Here is a 19,723-nt window from a genome sequence, read left to right as displayed (position 1 = left end):
ATATTTGAAGTGATTATGATAGTTGGATAAATAGCTATATTTGTTAATGTTTTCTATTCTTGTCCTTGTTTTTTCCTTTTTCTAAAACCTTGTCTTCCACTCTGTTTTTGCTTTCTCTTTTCTCTTGTGAGCAGTTTATATGATTCACTTTTCTCTCTTCTTTTAGCATGTTAATTATACTTAATTTTTTTTAATTTTTAATGATTTCCTTGGAGTTTATAACATATATTTTACAATTTATTTAAATCTGCTTTTAAATATCATTAAATAACTTCATGGGTAGTGCAAGTACCTCATGGCAGAATATTTCCAATTCCTCCTCCCTGTCCCTTATAGCATCACCATCACTGATATCACTTTTCCATAAGGTATAATCACTCAATACATCATTGTTACCATTATTTTGAACAGTTTATTTGTTAAATCATATATATATGTAAATGTAACTTACCTTAATTTATTTCTCCTTTAACTTGCTTTGTTTACATAGATACAAGTTTCTGGACCTTTATTTTTTCTTCTCTCTGAAGACATTGTTTTAACATTTCTTACAGGGTAAATCTGGTGGTATGGTAACAAATTCCTTCAACTTTTGTTTGTCTAAAGAAGTCTATTTCTTCTACAGTTCTTTTTGATTTTCCATTTTGACTGTAACATGCATAGTTGTATATTTTTTAATATTTATTTTTTAGTGTTTTGTGAGCTTTCCAGATCTGCAGTTTGGTGTTTATCAATAATTTGGGAAATATATCAGTCATTGTTACTTCAAATATTTCTTCTGTTCCTTTCACTCATTCTTGTCCTTTTAGTATCTCCATTATTTGTGTGCTACCCCTTTTGTAATTGCCATACAGTTCTTGGATATTCTGTTCTTTTTTTTCATTCATTTTTTCTTTTTTTTCTCTTCAATTTGGGAAGTTGTTATTGACCTAACTCCAAGGTTTCTCATTTCTGCCTTGACCCTGGCCAGTCTACTGATGAGCCCATCTTAGGCATTCATTTTTTTGGAGTGATTTTGATTTCTAGCATTTCCTTTTGATGCTTAGATTTTTTCCCTTTCTCTGCTTAAATTTTCCATTTACAGTTATGTTTTCTACTTTTGCCATTCTTTTAGTATATTAATCATAATTACATTAAATTCTCAGGCTGATAATTCTAAAATATCTGCTATATATCCACTTCTGGTTCTGACACTTTATCTCTTCATATTCTGGTTTTTTTTTTTTGCCTTGTAAAAGGTTTATAATTTATTTTTTAAAGCCAGAAATGACGTATTGGGTAAAGGGATATGATGTAAAAAGGCCTTTAGTGGAAAGTTTTATTTTTATCTGGCAGGGAGTTGGGTTATATTTACTATTTGCTGAGGCAGTCATATTAGTAGCTGTAATTTCCTGTCTTTCATGTTGTCTTTGTTTTTTCCAAGAGATTCCATATTAAATAGGGTCTGAGGATTTCTATACTTTATTATTATGAACATAATAATAACACCCTGTTATTATGCATAGTCCTATTGTGGTGGTGGTAAAATGTGTAGGGAGAAGAAGCATTCTATGTGATTATGTCTCAGTCTCCTAGTGAGCCCGTGTTCTTGTGCTTTGACTTTCACAAGTGTTTTTCAGCTTTTTCCCTCTTACTTGAGACAGGAAGGTTAGAGGGGACTAGAGTTGAGAATTTCTTTTTATTGAAATGAAAAACTAAAGGGGATGGAGTTTATACCTCTATTTCCTCACATCAATAGCTACAGGGTAATGGAGTTCACCCTGTATCCCTTCCCCCAGGTCAGTTAGGCTCTGGTAAAACCAAGTAGTTAATTAAGCTCTGGTAAAATAGTTTCCTTTGAGGATAGGCCATAGTTAAGGAGAACAGAACATTCTGGACATATTTTGAAATGGTTATTTTTTCTCTCCCTCTTCCGGAAACATGAGGACAATTTTCTCAAGCCTTTAGCTTGAACCTCATGAGGCTCCTGGAGTTAAAAACCCATGAAAGTATAGGTACTGTATAAGGATGAGCCCCCAGAAATTTTTACCTCTCAAGCTAGATCCACATTGGGCTTCAGAAATTACTCAATTACCTTTTATTTTTTATATTAAAAAATTTTTTTTCCACTTTTTAGGGCTGCACCCACTGAGGTTCCTAGGCTAGGGGTCTAATCAGAGCTACAGCTGCTGGCCTATGCCACAGCCATAGCAACATCAGATCCGAGCTGCGTCTGCGACCTACACCACAGATTACAGCAATGCTGGATCCTTAACTCACTGAGCGAGGCCAGGTGTCAAACTCGCAACGTCATGGTTCCTAGTCGGATTTGTTTCTACTGCGCCATGACGGAACTCCTCAAATACCTCTTAAATGCTTCTACCAGGCTCCAGCCCTCACTTCTGCTTTCTATAATCTGTGATTCTCCATATTTGACTATCTACCCAGTTTTGGGGAGAGATGTGCCCTGTCTACTCAATCTTTGATGGATTTAAATAGAGTTGTTGATTTTCAGGTTGTGTAATTTTTTTGTTATTGTGAGGACAAGAATGACAACTTATAAGCTCTTTTTAAAAATTGTTATTTTCCCAATACAACTTTTTTTCTACTGTAACTTATAAGCTCTTAATATGTCAGACCAGAAACTAAAAGTCCTCTAGGTTCCCCTCATTTATGACCTAAGTCTACTTTAATCAGTTGTTTTTCATTTTTGTTTGTTTTTGTTTTTAGGGCCATACCTATGGCATATGGAAATTCCCAGGCTAGGGGTCACATTGGAGCTGCTGGCGCATGCCACAGCCACAGCAATGTGAGATCCGAGCTGCATCTGTGACCTACACCACAGCTCTTGGCAATGCCAGATCCTTAACCCACTGAGCGAGGCCAGTGATTGAACTCACGTCCTCATGGATACTAGTGGGGTTTGCAACAATCTGAAACACAACAGAAACTCCTAATCAGTTGTTTTTGACTTCTCATAACATAATATTTACATTTTTTTCCTGGCATCCATTTTATTTGCCTTTGCATAACATTCAATTTTTTATAAAATATTTCACCCATGAGATTATAATCTCTTTAAAGTAAGACACCATAACTCATATTGTATACTTAGTAACATGAATTTCATTAAGATTTAGGATATCATTTAAAAATATCTCCAAGGGGGAGGGGGAGGGAGCAGGATGTATTGGGAACTTGGGGTTAATAGATGCATACTATTGGCTTTGGAATGGATAAGCAATAAGATCCTTCTGTGTAGCACTGGGGGCTATATCTAGTCACTTATGATGGAGCATGAAATGTGAGAAAAAAGAATCTATACATGTATGTGTAATTGGGTGACCATACTGTACAATAGAAAATTGAGGGAACACTGTAAACCAGCTATAGTGAAAAAAAAATCATTACATATACATGTCCAGGAAAAGAATAATGGAACTCTTCTCCTAGATATCCTGTTCATACGAACAGTTAAGATTTTAGCTAAATAATGTATATAAGGCTTGCTTTCCTACAGAAAGATTTCCGAGTCTTTGAATTTCCTAAAAATATTATATAAATCTAAATTTGTATAATTCAGCTATAGTTTGACTACTGGGTGATAAGTGCCTACCATATATAAGTCACTGCTAAAAGTTTTTCCTTTATTAATTTTAGCCCTCACCATAACCTCAGTGATTTGGTATATTTTATTCCTATTTTATATTTGTGGAAACTGAGACTTGGAAAATTTATCTGACTTCTTCAAAGCCAAACAGTGGTACAGATTCAAAAAATAGAATTCAAACCCAAGTTTATGTGACTATGGCCAACATTCTTAACTATTCTGTTACATACCCTACCATGTACCTCTGTTCTGTTACATGGCCACTCAATCTATCTCTGCTTTATAAACCTCATCCTTTCAAGTGAATCCCTCTTTGTCCACCCTCTGGACTTCAAATTGTTAAACCTTATTGAAGAGCAACTATCCCTGCTAGCCCAAGTTTTCCAGTGGGCCTTAGGGGTATTTTTCTCAAAATAGCAATTTTTTGGAGGTCAATATACATACTATTGGTCAGCAGATGGTTTTGCTGCAGTGGATTGAGGGTAGGAGCACCCCCAAGGCCTGTCTGGCCAGCCATAGCTGCATGAGCAATTCCATGTTGAGGTCCAGGAGCAGCAAGAGGAGACTGCATCTTATCCTTATCCCAGGATGATTCACTTCCACCTGAAAAACATTCATATAAACAGATTTCAAATTTATAACTTTCCATGAGAAGGGATTTTTAACTTCCTTTTTAGGACTGTAATTATTAACATTACTCTATAGAAAATTATTATTAAGTGACTCATTTTTATGGTGGTTTCAAAAATTTTCAATAGCCTTGAATTTAAGCTGACTCTGGGAAGACTAAACAACTCTCACTAATAATATAGGCTCACTTGCCTTATAGGTAGTCTAAACTAATCTGGAATCATAATGAATAACTTTTGAAAGCATTTATATGTCGAAAGCCATTAACTGAACACTACTGCCTCCCATTCCTACCCTCAAATGCATATGTGCTATATTTTAATGGAGCATTGCTATTCACCCAAAAAGAACAAAATAATTTATAAGAGCATGATGACATGCAAAAATATGTGGTAAGCAACAAAATTATCATTTATTTTGTTCTCAGATCCAGCCCTCAAAATGCTATTCTCTTCATACACAGCAGGCTTTTGTACAAAATAAGCTGGATAAAACCTAAAACCACAGCTCCCAATTTGAAATTGTGCTTTACTTTGATCATCCATACTAGAGAGTGAAGTAAAGTATGCATAAGTACAGACTACTATATTGCTATAATAATCTACAGTGGCATAGCTATTTCATCTGGCACTTAGCAAACTGTTGGGCAGAACCATTGCTTAAAAGCGTATAGTAAACAACCACAGAATTATTTCCAGGACATGCTTTCTAGAATAATCTTTTAAACACAGGGGTAAATGACTGAATTCCAATTACTGCAGTAGCAGTCTGGCTTCAGAAAACAAAATGGTTGTGTGGGTAGCCCGGTATATTCACTTGATGTGTTTCATTAATTCAGAGATCAATGGTTCAGCTCCCATTCCCATGCTGGAATTGTGACATTAGCATCTCCACCTGACTGACGTTACCCCACCTGCTATGCAAAAGATTGACCCTCTTTTGTGGCGAGATTTATGGCTGGGAATCTTGGGCAGTCTGTAAAATATGTGCATTTACTGGTTTAAGAAAAAAGTAGAAAGAAATCAAGGTGCTCATATTCCTGACATTCAACCCTATAGTTTTTTTCACTTCTTTAAGTTTCCTCCCAGACTTTGTTCATATGGATGTTCAGTTTTACATTATAAATGTCATGTTACTTCAGGTATCATATTTACAAAGTGTAAGAACTAGATAATAGTTTACTGAGTTAATGTACTATAATTTATTAAAATTGGACTTTAAATTTGTTATTACAATAAATTTACTATAATAATAACATTCATTTGAAAATTTCCTTAGAACCAATAATCCCCTCGAGTGGGATTTCTGGGTCAAAAGGATTGGACATTTTTATTTATAAAATAAAATACTTATTTATTTTTTATTTTATACTTCTGCTTTCAAGTACCACATCTTTAAAATCAGCTTTGAGAGTCATAGACATTTTAGGGAAATTTTTTCAGGACAAATTGGCATTCTCCCTGATGATTTAAAATTTATTTAAGCAAACTGGCTACTAGAATATCTAAGAGGTTTTTATACGTTTGTTTTTGTTTTTTTCAATTTTAGCCTTTCTCCTCTTATCCCAGTTTTTGGAATCAACCCCTTTCACAGGACTTTTTCAAGCCCTCTTGAGACCAAAGTCAATTTCTAATTCAAAAATGGGATTCTGGGCCAATTTCCAACTAGACAAGTTCCAGACATGGAAATACCAGATTCCCTAGCAGCATATATAAAAGCTGAAGGGTATTCTGGCTCTGCTTATATGGACAAGTTTTCCAATCAAATATGGGAGATGTAAGTAACTAATTGTTTAGTTTCTGCCTTAAGTCATTCAGTTAACATGTATAGAAGCTTAAAAGGTAGGAAATTTGGTTGAATTTGATGGACTGGCTTAATGGACCAGAAATTATTCCTTTGATTATGTTGAGGTTTGGTGTGTTCAATGAAAACATGCAACACTCTTATAATTATACAAATTATTCTCTCTTTCAATCCAGATGTTAATTGTTGAATAGTCACTGCCTAAGAGCAAGGAGGTATTTTATGGTTGGTGCATTGACATAATTTAGCATTCACAAATTTGAAATTCCAATTAAAATGAATATGACATTGTTATGCTGTAATGAACAGGAATGGTGGAGGGGGATGAGGGGAGCATCTTAATAAAAGATGAAGGTAACCACATTGCAACAGTGAGAATTCTTTATAGTAACATTGGTCTAATTAAACATGACTAATACCAGAAAATGCAAAATTTTGAACAAAAACAGAACCACTACATCATTCCAGCATTAAGTCCAAGATATGAATTATCTCACCATTACAGAACTGTAATTTGTAAAATGATGATCAACAAATTGACAAAGAAATATACATTTAGAAGACACTGAATTACACCATTGATATTACCATGGTATTGTACCATCACAGCAGCAACAACATAAAATAATACTAATGCTAAGACTATGTCAATATTTATTTTGTAAATTGAAAATATTTTAGCCAACTTTCAATAACAAATGTTACTTTAGCTATTAGTCGAACGTTTTATACGTTACATATTCCGAATAACTTGCATATAATTTTTTTCACTGCATTGAGGGATTTCAGGTATTTTTGTGTCTGCTTTTATGAGCGCTTTATATGAACTTTTCCTAACACCTCTCATCTCTTTAACTACTGTGTTAAAAAAGATACAAGGAGGCCAATTAACAGCTGTCTTCATCATCATCAAATATAAATATATTAAGTTTTCCTGAACTCTTCTTAAGGCAACATTATATGAAGTGAGTGACTGAGGCAGGTAAGACAGCCTTGATATTTGTGTAGGAAGCTCTGGACACACTCTTGTCTTTTGACCCCAAATACCTACATTTTAAAAGTCTATACAAATTTACTTACGACTCAGTATGGAGATTTTGGTAGCCCCAAACGACATTGCCCTATGCCCTTGCGCCAACCTATAATAACATCCATTGCACTTAAAGATAACAAGTTGTTTTTACCAATGTAATCCAGGATCAACCTTTTTTTAACCATTATATGAATGGCTTGAGTACTCAGCTTCCTTTTCCTATCTATCTATCTATCTATCTATCTCTAGATGTATTAGTTTGCTAGAGTTGCCATAACAAAACACCATATACTATAGACTGGATTTCTATGTCCCCCCAAATTCATTTGTTAAATCCAAATTCCCAATGTAATTGTATTTGAAGACGGGGCCTTTGAGAGATGATGAAATCATGAATGGGATAAATGCCTTTATAAAAGAGACTGCAAAGAACTCCTGAATGAATGCCCTTATGCCATGAGAGGACACAGTGAGAATACGGTTGTATGTGGGCCCTCACCAGACACTGACATCATCTTGATCTTGGTCTTCCGGCCTCCAGCACTGCGAGAAATAAATTTCTGTTGTTTACAAGCCACGCAGTCTATGACATTTCTGTTATAGCAGCCCAAATGGACCAAGATACCATGGAGCAGGTAGATTAAACACAAAATTATTTCTCACAGTTCTGGAAGGTAGAACTCCAAGATCAAGGTGTCAGTGGATTTGGTCTATCCTCAGGCCTTTCTTCTTGGGTTGCGATAGCCACCACCTTCTCTTTACATGATCCTTCCTCTATGTGTATGTATCCCTGATGTCTCTTTGTATTTTTAAATTTCATCTTATAAGGAAACTGGTTAGATTGAATTAGGCCCTACTTTAAGGGCCTTGTTTTAACTTAATCACCACTTTACAGATGTCATCTCCAAATACAGTCACATTCTGAGGTATTGGTAGTATTCAACACATGAATTTTGGAGGCACCACACAATTCAGCCTATAACCCTAGAGTATGTACCCTTTACTGAATTAGACAATACTCGCTTTACTGAGGGACTCCTAGTAAAGAGAAGAAAAACTGGCTAGCACTTCAACAAGGTATGTGTAAGAAACCAAGTAAGCAGTGGGTTAGGTCAAACAGAGAAGGCTCATCACAGTTTTTATCATTTCAAGAAATTTCATATTAAGGATAAACCTAACCCAACTCACTCCTAATTAGATAAAGGTAATGTAAAAAACACAGCAAATCTTCAAGAATTGAATAAATGATTTCAGCTTTTCCATATCATCTACTTATCATTATTTTAGTTCAATGTTTAATAAAACTAAAACATTAAATAAACAGCATAGGGACTATTACTACATTAATACTATAGTTAACTAATTAATATAATCCCAAACTTTCCAATTATAAAGCTAGAGAGAACTATTTTTATAAGTCCTCATCTAGTAGAAATATATATATATTCTTTATTAGAATCAATGTAAAAATAATTAAGTGATGAAATATGAGGAAATATTGATTTGACAAAACATTTGACAAACTTTTGTTGCCTTAGTTAAGAACTCAAGTTACAATTTTTTTTCTTTAAAACCCACTGCAAAATGTTAGGGTTCCTACAGGATTACTTATGTTTTTAAATTTAATTTTACTGTAGTATAGTTGATTTACAATATTGTGTTAATTTCTGCTGAACAGTGAAGTATTTCAGCCATACATTTACACATATCCATTCCCATGTAGGTTATCACAGAATATTGAGTAGATTTCCCTGTGCTACTCAGCAGGTCCTTGTTGATCATCCATTCCACATATAATTGTTTGTATTTCCCATTCCAAAAACTCCAGTCCTTCCCTCTCTCCAACCCTTCCTTTTCGGTAACTGTACTTTTGTTTTCAAAGTCTGTGAGTCTGTTTATAAATAAGTTCACTTGTTTATTTTTGTTGTATTTTCTTTGTGTTAGAAGTGACCAGAAGGAACAGACTTCTGAATCATGGGGACTTTGCAATAGACATAAAGAATTTCAAAGATGGACATGACCTTTATATTCATTTACTTAAAAATAAAATTTTTAAAAGTAGCAGAAATATGAGTAGGAACCTAAGTAGGATTTTAATTCACCAAAATTTTCCCTAAGTAGTATTCTTCCAACCCTCATTCTTCTGACACATTTAATAACTGCATCTTTACTATGAAATGAAAAGCAATAGAAAATATTGTTTCAAAAAATTATCATAGGCTTACAAGCCAAAACCCCCAATTTATTTCAAATGGGTATAAAAGAAATCCAGCAGTAAGGCTCTATATACCAATACCAAACATCACTCTTAATATCTCAAATTTGGGGGGTAGCATCCACAGCATGTGAAAGTTTCTGGGCCAGTGATTGAGCCCAAGCCACAGCAGTGACAATGCCAGACTGTTAACTCACTGAGCCACCAGGGAAACCCTTAACACTCTCATTTAACCAGACTACTGGTCTTCATTTTCTCAATGTGTTTTGATATTAAGAATGGGTGACAGGAATTAATAAAACATTGACAGAAATCAGAGTGTAGGGTGTCAGGATAATTTAGTAATCAGTGATCACCATTCTCCCTTAGGCATGTGTTATCCTCTATAAGCACATAGAACACTATTTCTGTGGGTCTGAGATTTTAAGACTATTAGGATTAAGTGAGTCAGCTACAAGGATTTCATACTTAAAAAGTATCTCTGTCCTCTGATTAAAGTTGGGTGTGTCTTTTGAAGTTGTTTTGAGGAACAATATAGTAGAAGTTGCTGTTATTGATTGGGAAACAAAAAATGTAACTTATTATGAGGAAGCATAGGTTAATTATTAAATCCAACAGTATGGTATTGGATATGGAAAATGCAAACATTTATAACAAGCTATCCTTACTTTTAGACTTTTGTAGCAATAACAAAACATATAACTCAGATTACTTGAAAATATGGACCTAAATTGATCATGTTCCCAGTAATCTTATATATAAGGCAAAAAGCAAGTAGCAGAATAGGAAACGAAATCTAGGTAGCATATGTCCTAATCAAGCTTATTTTCTCATTCATAGAATATTTTGTTTAGCTAAAGTCCTAGATGAACACACATTGCTTGATGAGTCTAAATAGCATGTAGCCTTTTGTAGCTAAAATATGTCATAATTAAAACAATGAACTGGAGTGAACTAAAAAATATGGAGCTTCCTCCAAGAGTAAGGGTTTGTACCCAACATGAGCATCCCATACATTGAGAACTATACTCAAGAGATAAGCCCCCAAAATGTCTGGCTTTGAAAACCAACAGAGTTTACATTAAGGATACCCAAAGGGATGCAGGGAACTAAGATTCTACTCTTAAAGCACTCACTTACAGACTCAATCGCCCTGGGACCCAGCATAAAAGTAGAAGTTTGAATAGCATCTAAACTATATGTGAATGAGATTCATTTGCTAATCAAAAAGCATCTGGTGAAAAGATACATATCTGCTAGGACTCTCTCCAGGGACAGAGGCACTGGAGGGTGCCATTTTTGCATTCTACTTTTACATGGTTAGCACTAACACTGGCAGGTACCACTTTTACACTCTCAGGAAACATATGTAAGGGAATGCCATTTTTTCACTTTTCCGTGGCCTCACTATAGCTTAATAGTTCCCAGAAAGGAACTTACACACTAATCTGGAGTCTCAGTTTTTGAAAATATCACTCAGGAAACACTTCTAGATATCCGGGTCAAGAGGAAAGCAGGATTTAAAACTGTGTCCCACAGGATTGTTTATATTTGCATATTTTAAAAGTTGCAGCCTGAAAATCTGGCCTCCACCCAACCTGAAACTAGGTGTTTACTGGGATTCTTCCCTTTGGAACACTGACAGGTATTGGCACACAATAACTAAGACCTATTAAGAATAAATCAACCTGCATAGATAATCACAAAATTTCAAGAGACAAACAAGAGCTAGAGCAAGGTTGAACATTAAGATTCATTTCCTACATAAGGCCACTCCTTCAAGACTTGGAGAGGTAGCATTCCACCTAATATATAGAAACAAACACAGAGAGTCAAGCAAATGGAAGGAACAGAGGAATATATTACTAATGGAGGAAAAAGTAATTAACGAAAAATATTAACGAAATAGCAGTAAATTTTCCAATAAAGATTTCAAAGTGGTGATTATAAAGGTATTTACTGAACTCAGGACAAAAATGGATGAGCACAGTAAGAACTTCAACAAAGAGAGAGAAAATATAAGAAAACACAAAACAAGTCACAAGCTAAAGATCACAAAAAATAAACAAAAAAAATACAATAGAGTGGCTCTGCAGCCAACTAGATGAGAAAGAAGAAATAATCATGGATCTGGAAGACAGGGAAGTGGAACTCACCCAAAGAGAAAAGGAAAGAGAAAATTTGAAAAATTTAGCTAGACGCACTATATGAGAGAGAGAGAGAGAATAAAAGAGAAAGAGAATGAGAGAGAGAAGTCAAAATCAGAAATGAAAGGGAAGTTCCAACTGACACTAAAAATATACTGTGTCATCAGAGACTGATAGGAAAAATTACATGCCAACAAACTGGACAACCTAAAGAAATGAAACTGATAAATTCCTAGAAACACAGAATCATCCAAGACTGAATCATGAAAAAATAGAAAAACTGAATAGACTGATTACTAGTAAAGAGATTGAATCAGTAATCAAAAATCTCTTAACAAACAAAAGTCCTCAACCAAATGGTTTCACTGGTGACTTCTATTAAATACTCAAAGATGTAATACCCATCCTTTTCAGACTCTTTTTAAAAATTGAGAGGGAGGAAATGCTTCCAAACCCATTTTATAAGACCAGAGTTACCCTGATACAAAACCAGACAAGGAAACCACACACACACACACACACAAAACTACTAGCCAACATCCATGATAAATATAGATGCAAAAGTCCTCAACAAAATATTAACAACCAAATTCAAGAGTACATTAAAAGGATCATACAATGCAATCAAATGGAATTTGTCACAGGGACTCAAGAGTGGTTCAAAATCCATAAATCAATGTGACACATCACATTAACAAATTGAATAATAAAAATCATATGATCATCTTAATAAATGCAGAAAAAGCATTTGACAAAATTCAATACCCTTTTATGAATAAAAATTCTTAACAAAGTGAGTAGAGAGGGAGTGAATATACCTCAACATAATAAAAGCCATGTAAACCACTACTAACATCATATTCAATGGTGAAAAGCTGAGACCTGTTCCTCCAAAATAAGAAACAAGACAAAGATGCCCATTCTTGCCACTTTTATTCAACATAGAAATCGTAGAAGAGCAATTAGGAAAGAAAAAGCAATAAAAGACATCCAAATTAGAAACTTGAACTGAAACTCTCAATGTTTGCAGATGACATAATTTTATAAATGGAAAATCCTAAAGATGCTACAGAAAAACTGTTGGAATTAATAAATGAATCCAGTAAAGTTGCAGAATACAAAATCAATATATGAAAATTGGTTACATTTCTATACAGTAAAAATTAACCATGAAAAATAAAAAATAAAACCATTCCATTTACAAGTGCATCAAAAAGAATAAAACACCTAGAAAAAAATTTGACTAAAGAGGTGAAAGCCTGTACACTGAGAACTGTAATACACTGATGAAAGAAATAGAAGACACAAATAAGTGGAAAGATATTCTTTGCTCATGAGTTGGAAGAATTCATACTGTTAAAGTGTCCATATTACTCAAAGCAATCTAAAGATTCAGTTCATTCTCAGTCAAAATTCCAATGATATTTTTCACAGAAATGGAACAACAAATCCTAGAATTTCTATGGGAACAAAAATACCCTGAAAAACTGAAGCAATCTTGAGAAAGAACAAAGTTGTAGGCATCATGTGCTCTGATTTTGAACTATTTTACAAAACTATAATAATCAAAAATTATGGTATTGACATAAAAACAGCAAAATAGATGAACGGAAGAGAATCAAGAGTGCCAAAATTTGTAGTTCCTGTCGTGGCTCAGTGGAAACAAATCCAACTAAGAACCATGAGGTTGCAGTTTCGTTCCCTGGCTTCACTCAGTGGATTTGGCATTTGGCATTGCTGTGAGCTGGGGTGTAGGTCACAGACACGGCTTGAATCTGATGTTGCTGTGGCTGGGCGTAGGCTGGCAGCTGTATCTCTGATTGGACCCCTAGCCTGGGAACCCCCATATGCAGCATGTGTGGCCCTAAAAAAAGAAAAAAAAAGTGCCAAAATATTCCAGTGCATATATGGTCTATTAATTTAACACAAAGATATCATAAATCTACAATTGGGAAGGAACAGTAACTTCAATAAATATTCCTTGGAAAACTAGACAGTCACAAGCAAAATAATAGAACTACTATTTTACAGCATACACAAAAATTACCTAAAGATGGATTAAAGACATGAATGTGAGACCCGAAACCATAAAACTCCTAAAAGGAAACAAATGCAGTAAGCCCTTTAACATGTTATGGCAATGATTTTTTTGGTTCTGATTCCAAAAGCAGAGGAAACAACAGCAAAAAAAAAAAAAAAAAAAAAAGAGAGAGAGAGAGAGAGAGAGAGAGAGACTATATCGAACTAGAAAGCTACTGCATGGCAAAGAAAAATATCAACAAAATGAAAAGGCAACCTACAGAATGGAAAAAAACATTGAAAACCATATATCTGATAAGCATTTAATATCCAAAATAGGGAGAAGTATCAAGATGGCAGAGAAGTAAGACATCATGCTCATGTTCTCCCAAAAACACATCAAAAAATACATCTACAAGTAGAACAATTAGCACAGAACATCTACTGAATGCTGGCAGAAGAACATAAACCTCCAAAAAGGGCAAGAAACCTTCCACATAACTGGGTAGAACAAAAAAGAGAGAGAGAGAGAAGGAATCAAGATGGATTAGCACTCTGAGAGGGCTGTTAAAGAGAAAGCTGGGAAGCTACCTAACTGAAAGGGAGATCAGAGGGACCTCAAAGTTGCCAAGAAAAGCACAGCATCTGGACTAAGGAGGGCAAAGCAGAGCAAGAGCTGCATAGATCATCTGTACCACTGCCCTCAGAAAGCACAGCCTGAGATGCTTGGGCAGGGGCTGGGCCCTGATACTCAGGCTCTAGAGGTTAGTTCTGGGGAAAGAACCATGGTTGGCTGTGCTGAAAGAGCTTGAGGGGCTAGGGAGTGGTGTGCCATGAGCTGGGGAGCAGAAAGCCACAGCCAAGGGAACCAGGTGTGAGATCTGGGCTCACAGGAGAAGCAAGGTGCCATTGTTGGGGAGGGCAAGAGGAGGAGGGGTGGACCACCATAGGAATCTCTTTCCTGGCACATGCCCAGGCCCTCAGAGGGCAGGGCACCTCTGCCAAAGGCTACGAGTGGCAAGAGGCCACTTGCTTGGGCTATGGATGTCTGGGCACCTCTTGTGTGGGCTAAGGGCAGCAGGGGCTAAGCATGAAGCAGCATCTCTTGTGTGATCTACATGCAGCAGGAACATACCACAGCAGTAATCTCAGAAAACAGAGGGGTCATGGCCCGCCACCACTAGGGGTCTGTGAAGAGGCTGCACCTGTGGCCCCAGTCACCTTAGAAGTCGGCAAAAAATGTGGGTACTGAAACCGAGCACCACCAATTGATGTTCTCACTCCTCTGGGAACACACCCGACCTGCTGCTGCAACTGTCAAATGTTACAGGCAGCTCCCACAAATGTGTGATCACTGTCACCTCCCAGAACCCTGCAACTATGAGCAGCCTGTGCAGCAAGTCTTGCATGGGATAAGCAGGGTGGAATGCTTCCTGCATAGTCCACAGGTGGTGGGGGCAAATCACCACAGTTATTTCTGACTCCAGAAGTGGGCATGGCTCACCTCAGTTAAGGGTCTGGGAACAGGCACCACTTGAGGCCCCAATCACATCAGAGGGCACCATATAAGAGGGCATTGCCACCAAACAGCACCCATTGTTGCTCTCACTACCCTGGAAACTCAAACGCCCTGCCACTGCCACTACCAAATCCTCCGGGCACCATCTAAATCTCCCAGGGCCCTACAACTAGGCGTAGCCTGCACCACATTTTCGTGGGTTGTTGTTACTCTCAAGAGGCCAGCCTAGGCAATGAATACTAGCCCTACCCATTGCCTTCTTCTCCTGGGGAACACACTCAGAAACCTGGGGATAACAACCTGCTGACACTGAAGAAAAAGCAAAAAAATATCCAAACTCCCTCACCAAAAATAAATAGTAACCTCCCACAAATAAAAATGGGTTCTCTTGCATAAAAATAGTTCTCCAAGACCACAGCTGTTGGTTTCCCTAAACTCACAGGAAAAAAAATAAAGCAAAAGGAAAGAGATTAGGAACATTCCCAGTTAAGAGAACAGGAAAATTAACCTGAAGCAGCAAACAATGAAACAGACCTCTGCAATCTAACAGACACTGAGTTCGAAGAGGACACAGTGAAAATATTGAATGAATTAAGAGTGGATATAAACAATAATGCAGATTATTTTAGAAAGGAACTAGAAAATACAGGAGGAACCAAGAAAAATTAGAAAATTCTTTTGCAGAGATGCAAACTGAGTTAAAGTCACTAAAGAGCAGAATGAATAATGCAGAGGAATGAATTAGTGATTTGGAAGAGAGAATAATGGAAATCACCCAATCAAGACAGCAGACAAAAAACCAACTGAAAAAAGATGAAAGAAATATGAGAGATTTATGGGATAAAAAAAAGTGGCCAATCTACACATAATAGGAATTCCAGAAGGAGAAGACAAAGAAAAGGGGATTGAAAATATATTTGAAGAAATTATATCTGAAAACTTTCCAAATCTAAAGGAAACAGACATCAAGATGCAGGGAGCACAGATGGCCCCAAACAAGCTGAACCCAAACAGGCCCACACCAAGACATATTACAATAAAAATTGCAGAAGTTAAAGACAGAGGATTCTAAAGGCAGCAAGAGAAACACAAAGCATTAATTATGAGGGAACTCCCATAAGACTATTAGCTGATTTCCTTACAGAAACACTGTAGGCCAGAAGAGTGTGGCAAGAAATATTCAAAGATCTAAAAGGGAAAATTTTGTAGCCTAGAATATTCAAACCAGCAAAAATATCATTTAAAATAGAAGGAGAAATAAAGAATTTCTCCAACAAACAAAAGCTAAAAGAGTATAGCAATACTAAACCCATTCCAAAACAAATACTGAAAGGGCTTCTCTAAATAAAAAAAGAAGTAAGAAGAAATAGAAGAGAGAAAAATCACAATAATCATAATTGGAAAGCAATTATTTAAATAACTCAGTATATAGATCTAAAAGAAAAAAATACATATTGTAAAAGTGACAATAAACACAAGGAAAGCAAAAGTACAAACATGATGATGTTCCAGAAAAAAGGGACTTCCAAATCACTGAATGTGGTGAAGGAAAGTGAAAATATAGATTCTTTTTTTAGAGTGTGTTTGAGCCTATATGACTATCAAGCTAGAGCAAGAAGATATAGGAAGGAGTTAACATACTTGAAAAACAGAGCAACAGCAAATAAAAATCAAACATCAAATTCACAAAAACTAAAAAGAAAGGGACAAAAGCATAAAATAAGTTTAAATCATCCAACCAAAGAAAAAAAGGAACAAAGGAGAAACATAAAATCAACTGGAAAACAAGGTTTAAAATGGTGATAAATACATATTTATCAACAATTACCTTAAATGTCAATGGACTGAATGCTCCATTTAAAAGACACAGATTGGATAAAAAAAGCAAGAGCCTAAAATATGCTGCCTTTAAGACACTCACCTTAGGGCAAAGGGCACATATAAATTCAAAGTGAGGGAATGGGAAAAGATATTTCATGCCAATGGACAAGACAGGAAAGCAGGAGTTGTGATGCTCAGACAAAATAGACTTTAAAATTAAGGCCATAAAGAAAGACAAAGGACCCTATTTAATGGAAAAGGGATCCATTCAAGAGGAGGATATTACAAGTTGCAATACATATGCCCCTAATATAAGAGCACCCAGATACACACAACAAATACTAACAGATATAAAAGGACAATTGATGGGAAAATAATAACAGTAGGAGACATTAACACCCCACTCATGTCAACGGACAGATCCTCTAAAGAAAAAATTTATAAGGCAACAGAGATCTTAAATGAAACAATAAACTTAGACTTCATTGACATTTTCAGGACATTACATCCAAAAAAAATCAGAATATACATTCTTTTCAAATGCACATGGAACATTCTCAAGGATTGACCACATATTGGGGCACCAAAATGAACCTCAACAAATTTAAGAGTAAAGAAATTATTTCAAGTATCCCTTCTGAACACAATGGCATGAAACTAAATCAAACATGGGAAAAGAAATAGGAAAAACGTACTACATGGAGACTAAGCAACATGCCACTAAGAAACAAATGGGTCAATGACAAAATCAAAAATGAATTAAAAATTACCTCAAGACAAATGATAATGAAGACACAACCATTCAAAATCTATGGGATGCCACAAGGGCAGTGCTTAGAGGGAAATTCATAGCAATACAGCCTTCCTCAAGAAAGAAGAAAAACATCAAATTGATAACTTAACTCACAACTTAAATGAATTAGAAAAAGAAGAAAAAACAAAACCTAAAGTCAGAAGAAGGAAGGAAATCATAAAGACCAGAGAAGAAATCAATAAAAAATAAAGATTCAAAAAACAATAGAAAAAAAATCAATAAAACCAAGAGCTGGTTCTTTGAAAAGGTAAACAAAACTGAAAAACCTCTGGCCAGACTCACCAAGAAAAGGAGAGAAAAAAACAAATAAACAAATAAGAAATGAAAAAGATGCAATCTCAACAGATACTGCAGAAATGCTAAAAAAAAAAAACCATAGGAGAATACTATGAACAATTATATGCCAAAAAAAATTGACAACCTAGAAGAAATGGACAATTTTCTAGATTCTTTAAGCCTGCCAAAACTGAATAAAGAAGAAATAGTTCAATTGAACAGACTGATCACTAGAAACAAAACTGAATATGTAATAAAAACACTCCCTACAAACAAAAGTCCAGGAACAGATGGCTTCACAGGCGAATTCTACCAAATATACAGCGGAAAACTTATACCTTTCCTTCTTAAACTTTTCCAAAAGTTTGAAGAAGGAACAATCACGAAGACATTCTATGAAGCCATCATCACCCAAATACCTAAACTAGACAAGGATACTACCAAAAAAGAAAATTATAGGCCAATATCTTTGATGAATATAGATGCAAAAATCCTCAACAAAATTTTAGCCAACTAAATCCAACAACATAGAAAAAAAGATCATATACCACGTCCAAGTGGGATTCATCCCAGGTTCACAAGGATGGTTCAACATACGCAAATCAATCAATGTCATGCACCACATTAACAAAAGAAAAATCAAAAACCACATGATCATCTCAACAGCTGCAGAAAAAGCATTTGACAAAGTCCAACATCCATTCATGATCAATACTCTTACCAAAGTGGGTACAGAGGGAATGTAACATAATAAAAGTCATTTATGACAAACCACAGAAAATGTAATACTCAATGGAAAAAAGCTGAAAGCCTTCCCACTAAAAACTGGAACAAGACAATTATGCCCACTCTCACCACTGTTATTCAACAAGGTATTGGAAGTCCTAGCCACCGCAATCAGACAAACAAAAGAAATAAAATGTATCCAAGTTGGAACAGAAGAGGTAAAACTGTCACTGTATGCAGATGACATGATACTATATATTGAAAATCCTAAGGATTCCACAAAAAAACTACCCAAATTGATCAACGAATTCAACAAAGTACCAGGATACAAGATTAACATTCAGAAATCAGTTTCACTTCTGTATACTAACAATTAAATATTAGAAAAGGAATATAAAAATAAATTTTAAAATCACACATCAAAAATTAAATACATAGGAATAAACCTGACCAAGAAGGTAAAATACTTATATGCTGAGAACTATAAAACATTAATCAAGGAAATTAAAGAGGATTCAAAGAAATGGAAAGATATTCCATGCTCCTGGGTTGGAAAAATTAACATCATAAAATCGCCATACTACCCAAAGCAATCTACAGATTCAACGCAATCCCTATCAAATTTCCCATGATATTTTTCACAGAACTACAATAAACAAACCAAATATTTATATGGAATGATAAAAGACCCAAAATTTCCAAAGCAATCCTGAGGGACAAACACCAAGCAGGAGGCATAACTCTCCCAGATTTCAGACAATATTACAAAGCTACCATAATCAAGACAGATTGACTTGTACCAAAACAGACATACAGACCAATGGAACAGAATAGAGAACCCAGAAATAAACCCAGACACCTATGGTCAATTAATATAAAATGGGAAAAGAAAATCTCTTCAGCAAGTGATGCTGGGAAAACTGGACAGCTGCATGCAAATCAATGACACTGGAACACACCCTCAATCCATGCATAAAAATAAACTCAAAATGGCTTAAAGACTTAAACATTAGACTAGACACCATAAAACCCTTGAAGATAACAGGCAAAACATTCTCTGACATCAACCTTCCAAATGTTTTATTAAATCATTCTCCCAAGGCAAAAATAAACCAATGGGACCTAATCAAA

At 35.5% G+C, this 19,723-nt stretch overlaps 1 protein-coding gene across 4 annotated transcripts in view; it reads right to left on the bottom strand.

Moving 5' to 3' along the window:
- Window positions 1-19,723, bottom strand: part of DACH2 (dachshund family transcription factor 2) — a 561,187-nt gene that overhangs the window by 124,299 nt on the left and 417,165 nt on the right. For all 4 annotated transcript variants that reach the window (XM_021079680.1, XM_021079681.1, XM_021079682.1 and 1 more), the window contains one exon: window positions 4,034-4,192. In XM_021079680.1, the coding sequence (XP_020935339.1) occupies window positions 4,034-4,192 (159 nt within the window). The remainder of the gene's footprint in view (window positions 1-4,033; window positions 4,193-19,723) is intronic.

This window comes from Sus scrofa, chromosome X (genome assembly GCF_000003025.6).
Source record: "Sus scrofa isolate TJ Tabasco breed Duroc chromosome X, Sscrofa11.1, whole genome shotgun sequence".
In the NCBI taxonomy this organism is placed as follows: Eukaryota; Metazoa; Chordata; class Mammalia; order Artiodactyla; family Suidae; genus Sus; species Sus scrofa.
The sequence above is the reverse complement of the archived record's forward strand: the minus strand, read 5'-3'. Positions and strand labels throughout refer to the sequence as shown.